This window comes from Macaca fascicularis, chromosome 5 (genome assembly GCF_037993035.2).
Source record: "Macaca fascicularis isolate 582-1 chromosome 5, T2T-MFA8v1.1".
Lineage (NCBI taxonomy): Eukaryota > Metazoa > Chordata > Mammalia > Primates > Cercopithecidae > Macaca > Macaca fascicularis.
This window is the reverse complement of record NC_088379.1, coordinates 48,551,599-48,567,267: the sequence shown is the minus strand read 5'-3', so window position 1 is coordinate 48,567,267 and position 15,669 is coordinate 48,551,599. Positions and strand designations below refer to the sequence as shown.

General features: G+C 42.5%; 1 protein-coding gene across 1 annotated transcript in view; it reads right to left on the bottom strand.

Annotated features, from left to right (window-relative positions):
* Window positions 1-15,390, bottom strand: part of CWH43 (cell wall biogenesis 43 C-terminal homolog) — an 89,703-nt gene extending 74,313 nt beyond the window's left edge. The window contains exons 1-6 of the mRNA XM_005554882.4: window positions 15,193-15,390; window positions 12,996-13,187; window positions 10,086-10,206; window positions 9,571-9,725; window positions 6,846-7,047; window positions 2,906-2,994 (exon numbers count right to left, since the gene is read on the bottom strand). Of these exons, the coding sequence (XP_005554939.3) occupies window positions 2,906-2,994; window positions 6,846-7,047; window positions 9,571-9,725; window positions 10,086-10,206; window positions 12,996-13,187; window positions 15,193-15,325 (892 nt within the window). The 5' untranslated portion in view covers window positions 15,326-15,390. The remainder of the gene's footprint in view (window positions 1-2,905; window positions 2,995-6,845; window positions 7,048-9,570; window positions 9,726-10,085; window positions 10,207-12,995; window positions 13,188-15,192) is intronic.
* Window positions 15,391-15,669: the final 279 nt, after the last annotated feature.

The window sequence follows — 15,669 nt, the reverse complement described above, 5'->3', positions numbered from 1 at the left end:
TTAGTCACTTTACCTTTTTCACTTAACTGTATTCCTTAACTGCTTTTGTTTGAGCCTTTCCAATAATCTCCCCCAAACCTGTACAACATCAAAGACATCAAGTGGAAGTAATGGTAACTATTTCAATAACAGTTATAATAACTCACATATAAGTTTTCAATAAATCAAGTTTTCCATGTAGTAAAATTATCTGAACACTACAGTACAATGGGGTCCTATCAATGTGTTTACTCTATCTAGCCTTTTTTAAAAATAGAACTCTGGCTTTACTGATTTAACTGCTATCAACATTTAAAGCACCTGTATCTTTGCTTGTATGAAATTGTTCAGTCACTGCCATAATTAATTTCATGCTGAGTCTCCAGTTGGATTGTCAACTTAAACTGTACAGTGGGAAAACAGGATTCCTTTGGCCACAGCTTGCTTTATTGTGTGGTTTCCAGAGATGAATCACAGTGAAAAGTGGGCACCACCTCCAGATAATTAAGCTTGAGCTCCAACTTATTGCAAGTGAGTAAGTGATCAGAAAGGAAAATGAAGCTGGTGAATTATGGCCCTGCTTTCTTCTACTGCAAACAGCCTTCTAGAAGCCTTAAATCTGCTTCTCTTAGAGTCTTTAAAGCTACTATTTAATACTGCAGAGAGACAGCGAAACTAGATTAGGTTTGACTCTCAAGGATATGACCTTACTTGTCTGGGGAAATAAGTATAACACGATAGGTTCACAGCTTTTCTGTTCTTTAACTAACAATCTATTTCTCTGTGTTCTTAAGGTTAAAATGAAGCTGTTAACTACCTGCCCAATAAGCACTTTGCTTATACTTTATGAGAAAAGGCATGATATAAATGCTGAACAAATGCTCAATGCATTTCTTTTTCCTTTTCCAACTTATATGCAGATTAAGAAGCTTCTGTATATGCTCAATGCAAACTCAGCATTGACAAATTTTCCTGGCTCTTTCCCTGAGGAATCTCACAAATAAACCCTGTGATGAGAAAAAAGATTACTCCCACATACACACAAACCTCCACAGGCTCCAAATACAATGCCTATCAAAAACTACACAAGCAAGTACAAACAGCTCAACAAGACTGCAACAGTGTGTTCACATAGCTCCAGGAGGAAGAGGACCTGGCTAACCTCATCGATTTAGCCATGTATCTGGATTACACATACATTTCCAGACAAATGTGATGGCGCTTATGATGTACAGAAATTCACTTGTTATGTTGTCATCCTAAATCTTCTATTACTGATACAGTCTCTCAAACACAGCATCTAGTGTACCACTCTGAATCACCAGCTTAATCAATATGTATTAACAACATCTCAAACCAAATATAGTATTTGCTATATAAACCAAATATAGTATTTGCTATATAATAAAGTGGTTTTTTTACTTAGAGTCAGAAAACCTGACTATAATCATTAAATACTGCCTTTTAAGGGAAAGGAGGAGGGCTGGCATAATTCTGTTATAGGAAAATAAGTACAATGCTCCGTCCTCTTCACAAAGACTAGGGGAGAGGGAACTGGGCAGCCCAAAACATGATTGTCTTCACTGATACTTCTGGGGTCTTAAAGGGTGTAACTGGGAAAAGATGGGTCAGGTCTTTGAGTAAGCAGACATGGACCCTAAAACTGGGTGGAAGGCTGGGCCTGTTACATGTAAAGGAGAAAGGGAAATGGAGCTTCATCATGGAATTCTAAAGGGCATTTTTGAAACACAGAAAAGCAAGGAATCTTGAAGAGTGAAAGAAGTCTGGCAACTAGCAACATGGCAATGCACGGCCCTCATCTTCTAGGTAAAATCTGCTATTCATGAGAATTACTTAATGGGTCCACTCTATCCATCAGGTGAGGGATTGCCTAAGAACTCTGACTTGACCACTACCCAATCTATGCACCTATACTCTGCTGGTGAGAGTGGAAATCAGTCTAACAATTTTGGAAAACAGTGTGACAATTCCCCAAAACAGAATCACCATTTGACCTAGCAATCCCATTACTGGGTATGTACCCAAAGGAATATAAATTGTTCTACCATAAAGACACATGCACGCATATGTTCATTGCAGCGCTATTCACAGTAGCAAAGACATGGAATCAACCTAAATGCCCATCAATGGCAAACTGGATAAAGAAAATGTGGTAATATATACCATGGAATACTACGCAGTCATAAAAAAGAATGAGATCATATCCTTTGCAGGAACATGGATAGAGCTGGAGGCCATTATCCTTAGCAAACTAATGCAGGAACAGAAAACCAAATGCTGCATGTTCTCATTAAGTGGGAGCTGAATGATGAGAACACATGGACACAAAGAGGGGAACAACAGACACTGGGGTCTACCAGACAAGGGTAGAAGGAGAGAGAAGATCAGGAAGAATAACGGGTACTAGGCTTTTTACCTGGGTAACAAAATAATCTGTACAACAAACCCCCATTGCACGAGTTTACTTATATAACAAACCTACACATGTATCCCTGAACTTAAAAGTTATCAATCAATCAATCTCACTTGTATCCCATAAATTTATACAAATAAAAAATTTTTTAATTAAAAATCAAGAATTTTTATAAATCTGCTACTTAACACATGTGCCTTGTTTATGTATTTTTAAGAGTAGGTAGTATTATGGCAGTGTAGTCCAGGAAAGCAGCACAGCCACAGGAGGAAGGGGAGGCAGAAGTAGGAGGAAGCAGGAATTCAGAGCAGGTAGTCACCAGTGACCTTGGTGACATCTGCGTTATAGTTGCTGCTGCTGGTTGCAACAGCCCATCTGGCCACAGTACATATTTATATGGTTGTATCTACTTTCAGTTGAGTTGTGCATGCTTGCAGACAAACTGGATAACCAAGCTCAGTGATGGTCTATCTGCAGGTAAATTCCACATACCTGTAACCCACCAGATCAAACCAGCACCACGAAACCACGAACAAGCTGGAAGCATTAATCCACTTGCCAAGCACAGCAGTACTGCACCTCTGTGAAAAAGGACATGCTCTAAGACATGTGACGTTAGTAATATTTCATCGTCCCGAATATAAAATAGAAATATACCTCCCACCTCTGGTTACATATAAGAAATAATGTGTGTGGAACAACCGGTGAGATCATGAGAGCCCACTGGGAGCCAATATTATACACATTCAGAACAGAGAAGGAATAAAAACTCCGCCATGAGATCAATGATATCTGCCAACTTATCATGTAAGCGCAGTAACCAAGCTTTCTCAGACTATTAAAGTACAGTCCATGTTGGTCATGTAACATTTTAAATGACTCTGCCAAGAACAAAAAGAAAAGCTCATTGGAATGGTTTCTATCTAGTTTGCTTTTTTTTCTTTCTTTCCTCTACCTCAATACTGCTCTTGCCTAGAGTCTCTGCCTTCCCAAAACCAGTGTCAATTTGATAAATAACTGATAGCTGTGTGTCTTTTAAAACAACCACAAATGATTTTATTATTTTGCTATTTTGGCAAAAAGTTGCAAAAGGAGGAAAAAAGAAATTCAACTAAACTTTAGAAGGAAACCCAGAAATAATAATAGCTAGAACATAGGACTCATTTAAGTAGCTGTCACATAAATTAAGCTCAAAAACATAACATACACTATATACTAGGCACTATTTTAAGATTTTCCCCTGTAATTATTATTCATTTAATTCTCATGCGCCTGTAAGGTAAATGCTAATATTATCCCCATTTTGCAGAGGAGAATACTGGGGGAAAGAGCACGTAAGTAACCTGCTTGAGGTCAAACACAGTAGCCCACATAGGACTAAGAAACTAAAATGGTCCTCAGGCTCTGAGGTGAGGCTTGTAGCCATATTACTACCTGCTCCTACCTGTGTAAGAATGACTCTGGGGCTCCGGAAGACCAGATGTGAGAAGAGGCCATGAAGGACAGTGTGGATATTTTTCTACTGCCAAATCAACAACAAATATTTTTGAGTGCCCACCATGTGCCAGGCTCTGTTCTAGGTGTTTGGGATGCATCAATGAACAACGATCCCTTTCTCCCATAGAGCTCACATTCCGGTGGGGGAGACTTATAATAAACACCATTAATAAATAATGCAGATAGGGCCAGGCAGAGCGACTCATGACGGTAATACCAGCACTTTGGGAGGCAGAGGGGGGAGGATCGTTTGAGGTCAGGAGTTTGAGACCAGCCTGGACAAAATAGTGAGACCTAATAATAATGAAGATTATCAGAAGGCAGAAAGTGCTACAGAACACTAAGAGTGATGGGGTCACTAGTGTTGGCGTGGGCTAAGGAGAAGCCAGAACATGTGACCAAGACACAGTTTGTCCTCCCTTGTCCTCCCAGGGCCACAGATGACGCTGCTCCTTTGGTTTCCCAAGGCCTTTCAGCACCTTCGGAGCCTCCCTCTCACCTTTTCCCCATCAAACATACCTATGACCCATTTCCTTAAGTATAATCTGGTGAATTTCAGAAAGCAATTCCTACTATGATGAGGGTGAGCGATGATGGTCTAACGCAACATTTCTCAAGCTGGTTCTGAGAAACACGCCTACTCTGTCAGGCATTAATAGATGTTCTAAAGGATAATTCCATGTTCAAATAACTTTGGGAAACCTCCAAATGTCTCTAATATGCTGATACGCATTGTGAAGTACAAAGAAAGGAAGATTGAAATGCACTATTTCCTCAACCTATTTGATGTAGAAGCATTTTCTTTTTCTCGTTAATATCTCAAGAAACCAGCATCTCACAGGGAAGACGCTGTGTCTTCCCAAACCAGCACAGTTTGGGAAATGCTGGTCTTGTGAGTTGCATTTCCATCTTCAATGTCTCACTCTAATATACAGGATTAGGAAATGTCTGAAAAGCAAACCCTCATTTTATATATGTGAGAAAGTTTCCCCTTGAAGTTTAGTTACATTCTTCTTGTGAGAAAAGCAAGGCCAGGGATGTAACATGATTGGCCCAGAGTTGAATGGTGAGTTTCTCCTGGCTACCAGGACTCACCATTTACAATTAAAATTCTTCCTTTACTCTGCCACAAAACATATGCTTGTTTTCACAAGTAACTCTGGAAACTAAGCTTTAACACGTAGGAATAAACTTCTTCCTTCCCCTCTGTCCTTTTGTTCCTTTCTTTCTTCTCTGCCTTCCTCCCAGATATGGAGGAAGATACAGACTCTAAATGAAATAATATTTTCAAACGTCCTTGTTCAGTACTTGACACAGAGTAAGCAATCAATATTCATTCATTTTCCCATTCCCTGCCCTCAAGGGGCTTAGTATCTGGACAGGAAGAAAGACGTTTTTTAAAATCTGTAATACAGAAAAACAAAGTTTCTAACAGATACATATATATGTGTATGTGTGTACACACATATATAACACACATACAAAAATTGGTTGATTCAAAGTATTATAGTATGTGGCATAAAGAAGGGATCCCCTGTGATAATAAGAGAAGAATTCCCAGAGAAAATGTTTGAGCTGGGTTTTGAATGGAGTAGGGCTTACCAGGACATCAAGACAGTAAAGCAAGCCCAGGCAGTGGGGAGACTGGAACAGTCTGGCACTTCCAGAGAACCGCAAGTGGGTTCGGCTCAGGTGAAGCAGGAGGATAAGATTAGAACGCATTTGGAAAGGTAAGTAGAGGGGCCAGATCCTGCCTCATGTGGGAGAATTGGGGGCAGTATTTTCCCTGTGTATTGTGGGGCAAACTGCTGAGAGCTTATAAGTAAAGGAGTGGTGGAATCAGATTTGCATTTTACAGAGATCATTCTGGAGCCATGTGGAGAAGATTCCGCTAAAGAGAGACAATTAGGAGACAACAGTAATAGCCTGAATGAAAAAATGGTGAGGACTCCACTAAGGCAGATGTGCTTAGGGATAGAGAGGAAGGGTTTAATCTAAAAGAAGTCACCGAACAGAGTTGGAGAAAATGAGGAAGATGGAGAATTCTGGGCGAACTCTTGGTTTCAGGTTTGGATAATGAGGTGGACAGACAAAGTGGACCTGGGCATGGGGGAAGAAGAACATGCATGGAGGACTGGGAAATACTGAGTTCAGATTTGGACAGGCTGAGGTTGACAAGCCTGTGGGATATGCCCAGATCCCTGCTGGGGAAAGATCCAGTAGGCAGCTGCATGCCTTCAATTGTAAGAATTGAGCACTACAAGAGAGAAAAGTTATCAGAGGCAGATCTTTTAAGAGTTTCTCCAATTTTTTTGCAAGACGAGATGGAGCCAGTTACAAGAGACATGATGTATCAGGAAGAGTAGAGAGAGGGTTAATAAGGACAAAACACAAGGACCAACACTTGACTCCAGACTAACTCCCTGTGTGTCCCACGGCTGGAACAAGAAAGTACCAGAAGATGCAGGGATCTCCTGGGGCTGCCCTCCTTCGCTGAGAATAGAGATCTGTGCCCCAGGCAGTCAACCTAGTCTCCCCAGGGGACTGTGGTCTTGTCCTACTAAATGCCCATAACCATAACCAGAGGGTCTGGAGGAAATGGCCAGGGAGTGCTGCTCCTCTCCCGCCACTGAGAATGTTCTGTGCAAGCATTCCTCGGGATGCCTATGCTGAAGCTCTGGAAACCTCTTATTTAGCTGTGAGCAACCATTGGGCCTCCCACATCTACTTTTCAGCAATCCTTCTGCACAGGGGAAAAGACCCTTCCGGTGCCCTTCTCTCCAGAGCACACAATAATTTCATGCCATATTCTGATATCTAGGGAGAGTGGGTATGAAATATCTGGTTAGCACAGACCTAGCTATCTGACAAAGGAGGCATTGCTTTCTCCAGGCATAACTGCCAATTTTGTGATTGCTTCCAAACCCAAACTCACCCAAATGGGTTAGGATCTGGCCCTGGATGCGGATGCCCACTCACTGCCCATCTGGAAACAAGAGAGACTTCTCCAAAAACCCAGTGGGTGAGGAACACAAGGCTACCAAAGGCAGCCCCTGCCAGGAGCCAGTTGGGTCTAGAGGCCATCCCCGTGGCTGCCTCACCAGTCTTCTTTTCTTCACGTTTACTGCAGTCACCATCTAGAATTTAAAAATACATATATGGAAAAAGTTTAGTTATATGGAAATTTGCGCTCTATAGTTAGCAGACATTAAGGAAGAAATGGCATTTGGCTTCAAGAAGCTTACTTCAGAAGAGGAGATGAGACATGCAACTAAAATACAAAGCTAAACATGCTGACAGCTATTTAGTGGGAGAGATAATTCCATGCAGGCCAGATAAGGAATGGTTTAAGGCAGAAAACGCATTTTGGAATTCAACAGGTGAAAATGCAGAAAATTATTTGCTTCATGTGAAGTTAAGGCATTGCAGAAAAAGTGTCCGGGAACAAATGTAAAAATTGAGTGGAACATTTCCAGTACACAGGCTGCTTCCTCCCAAAGAGCAGGGTTGTCATCTAACCCTCTGTGGATGCAGTGCATTGACTGAGTAGCCACTGTGCACCAACCCCTCTTCCGAGCCCTGTATATTAACTTTATATTAACTCATTTAACTTTCACAACAACTTCATGAAGTAGGCTCTACTATTAATCCTATTTTACAGATTAGAAAACAGGGCAGGATGCAGTGGCTCGTGCCTGTAATCCCTGTACTTTGGGAGGCCGAGGTGGGTGGATCACCTGAGGTCAGGAGTTTGAAACCAGCCTGGTCAACATGGTGAAAACTGTCTGTACTAAAAACACACAAAAAATAAATAAATAAAAAGTTAGCCAGGCACAGTAGCAGACACCTGTAATCCCAGCTACTCGGGAGGCAGAGTCAGGAGAATCACTTGAACCTGGGAGGTGGGGGTTGCAGTGAGCCGAGATCGCAACACTGCACTCCAGCCCAGGCAACAAGAGTGAAACTCAGTCTCAAAAACAAGAAAACAGACCCAGAGAGATCAGGTAGCCTTTCCAAGTTCACGCAGCTAGTAAAGAGAACCTAGGAACCTGGGATTAGAGCTTAGGCAGTGTAGCTCCTTGGTACTATTTAGCCAAGAGGTCCAATTCATCACAGTAATGACTTTACACACAAAACTGTAACAACTGGAGAAGATGCCAGCAGGAGGACTCCTTCACAGAAACAGAGAGAGCCTATTGGGCAGACGCTTTGTGACCCCCATCCTGCCCTCTACAGGATGGAAGGAAGGTCTTAGGGTCTGACTGTACGGCTGGCAGTCTAATTTCCCAAGAAAGCTTCTCTGACATTAACAGGATCAGAGGGAGGAGGGGCAGAGCTGAGAGCAGTGGGGATGGGATGGAGTGGGAGAGGGCGGTAGTGACAGAAGGGAGACCAGGGGCATGGGGTCTCAGCAGAGAGTTTTGAGGGAAAAGAGCCATCTAAACTGAATTTGCTGAGTGAAATGCAGTGTATGACAGTGGGTGACCCCACCCCCACACAGGACCCAACAAATCTTCAAAGGAAACTACAAAAAATACTTGATATGCTCAGATAGGCTGAGAAGGTGCATGATGAACAGTCAGTTTTATAAAGGAAGGCACAGAGCAGAAATGGAGAAAGGGACTGCCAGCCAGGAACTGGGTCACATACATTTAAAACAGAGGCCAGATAGAAAAAAAGTCAGGAAATGTGAACAGTACCCTGAAGTTCAGATCTTTATCAGGCTGTACCTGTGAAATGGGCTGCCCGAGTCTCTGCCTCTAGATATGAATGTAAAACATATGTTAGGGGACCACACCGAGTTCTAAGTCTTCTACTATTAATATCATGTGGTCAATTTACTGACATAATTTCCCTCTATTCTCATTTCATGCCAAACTAGGGGGCACAGGGGAAATTATACAAGCACTTTGTTTGTGGTGAGCCAATACCCTCTAAACTTCCATTAATCTTGATATTTCACCTTGTAGTTACAGAAGAACAGTGACTCACTGAGAGTTACACAAAAAGCTAGGAGCAAGTTAACTAGAATCCACTAACACTTCTCCCTTCTTTTTAGAAGAGTCTCGGGTTGGTTTATAAAACAAACTCCAAGCTGGGCATGTTTCTGTCTCAGAGAAAGCTGGCCCCTGGGAGATACAGGTGATTGGAAAGTCGGTATGCATATGCAAGGTTTCCTTTCTTTTCAAGTCTTAGGTTTGGAGCTTCAGACCTCTGGAAGAAAAAAACACAGGAAGTTCCAGGGACAGCTATAGGTCACAGAAACTTTCCTTAGTGTTACAGATGTACTGGGGTCAGTGTGGAAGTGGAGGATGGAGAATCCCATCCTAGAGAGCCCTGACCAGGGGGAAGGAGGAGGAAGACAGAGCCGAATGAGAGCTGGGGTATAAGGCCTGGTTCTCGTCTCCCACTGCCATGGTGCTACAAACCAGTGACGGTATTTTATTTTCACCCTCTGTCTGTACAGGCAAGGAAAATGTGCCTGCTGCTTAGCAAATAGCCCACTGGTTGCACCAATTATTATTTCAGAGGAAGAAAAAGCTGAAATATAGATATAATGCAGAAAGATTACTTTTATAGATTTTCTTTCCAAGATGTGGAACATTCACACAGGAAATGTAAGCTCTGCAAAAGAGAAAATTCCAAAGTTACTATATTACCTGTGCCAATACGATCGAGTGTGGCTATGGCAGTTAATGTCAGTATCACTTTGTTGGACATCTGATAACTCCAGATTGGGTTTAGTGAAGTGTACCATATGCGTAGAACAACAAGAACAATCTGTCCTAAAACGAATCCCCAAATTCTGAGGTATCTGTAAGTGCAAAAGTATTTTTAAACACTTTTTATGTGGACTCAGTGTACTATGTCCATCATGAATTTCAGTTTCATAGAATAAGTAGCTGAAATAGTCTTGTTGGTAATCTGCAATAATGAACGTGACTTAGCCTCTATATAGCAACTTAAGCAACTTGCTATAATTCTTTAATTTTCAAAACCTTATTGAGATTGATGGCAAGTGTTCATGTCCTTGTTTTGGGAAAAGGAAAAAAAGGAGACTTCAACAAGGCCATATGGAAGGTAAAAACTATAACCTGGAACTCCTGGCCCCAGGTTTCCCTTTGGTAACTGACTATGCTTGTTTGTCTATAAGTACATGAAACATTAACCATACCTTTGCAAATGACTTCCTGACCACCAAGTCACAGCTTGCACTATCAGCGAGGAAGATACCCCAAGTGCAAGAACCATCAGTCGAAGTTTGGCATTTGGAGCCTGGAAGGAGGCTATGCTGCCTACAAACAAAATAGGGAGAGCTAAGCAGTTTTGGCAAGCATGGATTGGAACTCCATAATCTGCATTTGATGAATGTTATCTGATACCATCTTTATACTCAGGAAGACATAGTTGGTGTATAATTTTGTATATGTATTTAAAATTTTTCTTGAAATACAATTCACATATCATAAAAGTCACCATGTTAAAATATACAATTCAATGATTTTTAGTATACTCATAAAGTTGTGCAACAATCACCACTATCAAATTCCAGAAAAATTTCATCACCCCAAGAAGAAGCCACATCCCCATTAGCAGGTCACTTCTCATTCCCTTCTCTCCACATCCCCTAGCCTCTGGCAACCACTAATCTATTTTCTGTCTCTACGAATTTTTCCTATTCTGGACATTTCATATTAAATTGTACAATATGTGGCCTTTTGTGACTGCCTTCTTTCTCTTACCATAATGTTTTCAGGGTGCATCCAGGTTGTAGCATGTATCAGTGTTTCATTACTTCTCATAGCTACATAATATTCTATTGCATGTATATACTACAGTATGTTTATCCATGTGTCAGTTGATGGGCATTTAGGTTGTTTCCATTTTGTGGCTCTCATGAATAATGCAGCTATGAAGATTTGTGTACAAGTTTATGTCTGAACAGATGTTTCCATTTTTCTTGGGTATATACCAAGGAATAGAGTTGTTAGATCATATGATAACTGCTTCTGTCACACTTTGCCAAAGCAGCTGTGCCATTTTACATTTCTTACATCTCTACCAGTAATGTGTGAAAGTTCCAATTTCTCCACATCCTTGCCAACACTTATTATTGTCTGTCTTTTTTGATTATAGCCAACCTGGTGGGTCAAAAATAATCTAAATTGATAGGAGTATGAACTGGTTTAATGGTTACTTACACAGTAATTAACCTTGAATATCTGAGGTGCCAGAAGTGAGATGGCATGTAACGCTCAGACCCTCTCTGTATTTATATAAGAATATCTCAGGACTCTAAAAACAAAGTTGTTTCATATCCCTAAGAAGCATTTGAAGGGAGTTTTAAAGCAAATCATGGCTTACTTCAGCCTCTGTTTAGCAAAAACAAAGCTCAATGGTCACCTGGAGCAGCATTTAGCAGAGAATGGCCACTTCCTCCTCAACTCTGAGTAATGTTCCCTACCTATTTCATATTTCCAAATATAATTCTACTTCTGCTCAAGGTGATAGGTTTTCACGGAGGAAGAAAGTGAAAAGGGAACAGGAAGCATAGAAATAAAATAGAATATCTACCCCAAACTTATTTTATATCACATCCCTTACAGTCACCAGAAGTTACTGGGCCAAAAATGGATTGAAGTAATGGAAACTATCCCAGTTTCCACTCAGTCTGTGGATGTATAGGTAAAGTCCACATAGGCAGCACCAAAGGTAACAAGAAATTACTACCTATGAGATCACTCCCATAAAATCAACCTGAAGTGTGATAAGAAAATGAATCTTGCAAGACTCAGAGCTATGGTGGGTCATGGAAGGATACTGTAAGTCAATGCCAGTTGAAATCAATTACTATATACTCAGTTCAGGATAGGAAACTTCATTTGTTATTTCTGGAGCTGAAAATTTCAAGACCATTTGACACGTCTTCCAATTCCTATGGACACCAACTTTGTAAAGGGCACACTTTTCAGGAGTTTTTACCACTATCCTTCTGAGTCTGAGTTGTTTTAAAAACAAGAGCTCTAGGCCATGAGCAGTGGCTCACACCTATGATCTCAGCACTGTGGGAGGCCAGGGAGAATGGCTTAAGCTCAGGAGTTCGAGACCAGCTGAGCAACATAGCGAGACTTCATCTTTACTGACACAAAACAAAACAAGAGCTCTATACCTTTGTGGGGATCCACAGAAGTCAATGCACTGACTGTGTTGTGCCTTCAGAAAAGCGATGGCAGTGTCATAGTGAAATGTCGCTATGCAACACATGACTGTGAGTATATTTGCAGGATATATTTCTAGAAGTAGAATTTCTGGTGAAATGTGCTTATTTGTAATTTTGATAATACTACTAAATTATTCTCCATAGAGGTTGTGCCAATGGACACGCACCAGCAATGTATGAGTGCCTGTTTCCCCACTCTTACTGCACAGTGCAGTCAGACTATTCTTTGCTGATCTACTTGTCAAACTATAGGTAAGCATATCTGTATGTGTATAATTTATGATCTATACATTTGCTTCCATTTTTAAAACTAATTGTATTTCCTTTCCAGTGAATTGATCAGATCCTGTGCCCCCTTTTCTATTGAGTTGTTGGTCTCTTTTTATTATTGGTTTGTGGGAACTCTATATATTACAGAAATTAGCCCTTTGGCTAAAAGAGTTGCAAGTATTTTTCCTAGTTTCTTGTTTGACTGCTTATTGTGGTGTTTGTCATCATAATCTTCACATTTCTTGTGAATTATTATTTAACAAACTTTTTAAAATGGCTCCTGAGTGTTATGTCACAGTTGGAAAGAAAAACACAATATATTCAAGAGTTGATCAGTTCTTTAAGGTATCTTTCCTCTACTCATTTCAATGATTTTTAGGTCTTTCTAGTCTGGCAAAAACATTGTAAATGTAAAACACATCGACTTTCAGTCTAGTCTTCCAATTACTAAAGCTCTTCTAAGGTAGTGGTAAGGGAAAGAGAAATATTTGATTTTTTAAATTCAAACATTTAGCATTCAAAGAACAGTCTACATAATCTCACTTGATTTTTAACTAAAACAAAAAAACTTAAAGAAACTCTTTTAAATCTTACCGACAGTGATTATCCTCAGCAGGGTTAGCATCCACTTCTTGTTAACCAATTTCCAGAAAGGAGTAATTGTTAGAAATATTGGAGAAAGGAACGCTATACTAAAACTTTCCAGCCCAGTGAGTTCTAGTGTTTGCAAAGGAAAGTAATAGATCATCGGTCCCAGGTCATGGTAGAGAGACCAAGAAATATATCCTACAAAAAAAAAAGTTAAAGAGAGAAAGTGTAACTTCGGCATTGTTTCTAACAATAGCCCTATCCCTCCACTCCAGCCACTCAGGCTGGCCATTCTTCTTTATGACTCTGGCCTGAACTGGGTTCCAGTTGTTTCCACTGACAGGAAACAAAACAAGAGCACTACACCTGTGTAGAGATTCACAGAACTCGCTGCACTGACTGTGTTGTGCCTTAAGAGACGGATGGACAGAAAAGTGATGGCAATTTCCTAGTGAAATGTCACTATGTAATGCATGACTCTGAGTATATCTGTAGGATATATTCCCAGAAGTGAAATTTCTGGTGAAACATACATATTCCCCCCCGCCCCGCCCCCTCACATCAGGCCCTGGTAGAGGATGGCTTCTTGCTGCCATGAGTCTCTCAGCATCCCTTGCTTGTTCCTTTTCCTTGCCCATATGGCTGTAGACAATCTCTTTATTAAGTCCTATTCATTTGGACCATCTGAGTTGAATTTGGCTTCCCATCAGGACGCTGACTGACAAAATTTTCTTACCTACATTGTCCCCTGTATAATGAAAAATATTGTGAGAGTCCAAAAGGGCAGTAAGCAGCAGGACTCCCTCCTACAACCCCAGACTACACCCAAAGCACTTGAGTGAGGCAGCAGTCATTCCCTTGAGTAGAACATTTTCAGTCCAATCCTTAGGAGGCAGTGCAGGGTAGTGGAATACCCAGATCTGAAGTAAGTTGCACCTCTGCCAATAACCACTGTATAATCTTGAGCAATGATGATAATTAACGCTATGGGCACTTGCCACGCACTAGGATTGGTGCTAAGTGTTCAACACGGAGCATCTGTCTCATTCCTTATACAGCCCCCTATGCTATGAGATGGGTAGTATTTCCACTCACCTCTTATAAATGCAAAAACTAACTAAGCAAGAACAAAACAACAAGCAAAACGCTGAGACTCAGAAAGATAAATGAGTACCTAAGGTTACACAAGTAGCAAATGTCAGAGTTGCCATAACTCTAAGCAGCCTGGGTCCAAAGGTAGCCCCTCTAACTACCAGGTGTGGGGACTTTCTACCAACTGACTTTCCAACTCCGCTTCTTAGTCTGCAAAACTTTCAACCCCTTCAGAGTTGTTGGGAGGATTAAGTGAGATCAAATGCACTGAGTACTAGCACCTGAGGTACTTATTGAATGCTAGGCACTGTACATCTCCCAACTTATAGATACAGGCTAAGCCAGAAAAAAAAAAATTGTCTGAAGCCCTCCTGAGAATTACCAGCTCCCAGAAAATCAAGTTCTCAGGAAGGCGCCCCACCCAGACCAGAGGGATCTTTGTTTTGTAACGAACCTGGGATTCCAGCAATATCCCAAATGTTTGTCTGGGAACTTTCATTTTATTACTCACACAGCTCCGACAGAATTACACCAATAAAATTATCCTTGGGATTTTGTAAAGCTGGTGAGAGAGCACATGAGACTCGAGTCCGATGCTTTTCGCCAAATGCCCAAGTGTGCAGCCCACACCAGGGCCACTTGTCCTGGGCCCAGTTCACGGCAGCAGCTGCCGCCGGGTGTTCACCTACAGCTCCTGGGGAAAACAGGTGCCCCTTTCCTTCTGAATTTTAAAGTTCAGCACTGAATTGTATTAAGTTAAACTTAAAGGCCACGGGTGGGGGTCTTTGGGGACGATACCGGCCTCGCGGGGTCAAGGCCGACACGAGAGGAATTCGCGCTCCTTGGGCACAATCCCAGAGCTGCTGGGAACTCGGGCGACGGCGTCTTCTGCGGGCGCCTCGCAGACTCAGTTTGAACACTTCAGTCTAGGTCTTTTCCTTTATTCCCCTCAGTAGGAAGAGTTCCCAGGGGAAGATAAGCATCTCCACTCTGGACACGGAGCGCCCTTTTCCTCCTACCCGAACTCAGCCAACCTGGCCTAGCGCCGCGGCTCTGGACAGGGCCCGGAGAGCTGGCACCCGCAAACGAGCGGCGAGGCACTTCAGCTTACCCAGCAGCGACTCCAAGAAGATTTCTCTCCACAGCGAGGGCATCGCCGCGGCGCTGGGCAGCGCTTTCCAGGAAAGCCGTGCGGGCCGGGCCTGCTGCCCTAGCCCTGCGCCCCCAGGTCCCCGCAGCCGCATCCTCCCGTACCTGCGTCCGCGCCCCTAGTCCCCGCGTCCCCTTGCCAAGCGAGCCCCAACAAGCTGGCCCACTTGCCGAACCGAGGCGGGGTGGGGCCGGTCCGCCCGCCCCTTCCCGACCACACCTAGCCTCACCTGCCCGAACCTGGCCTGGCCGGGCGCCACCTGTGCGCGTTGCGCCACCTCGGGCGCCTCTGGTCCCCGCCTTCGCCTACTCGGCGCGAGCCCCAGCGGCACCCTTGGCCGGCGCAGGGGACATGCATCTCGACTCTGACTCTGCTATCTCGCCAGAACCCGGAGCAGCCCCGGGGATGCAGCGCTGCCAGAGCCCAGGAGGGAGCGAA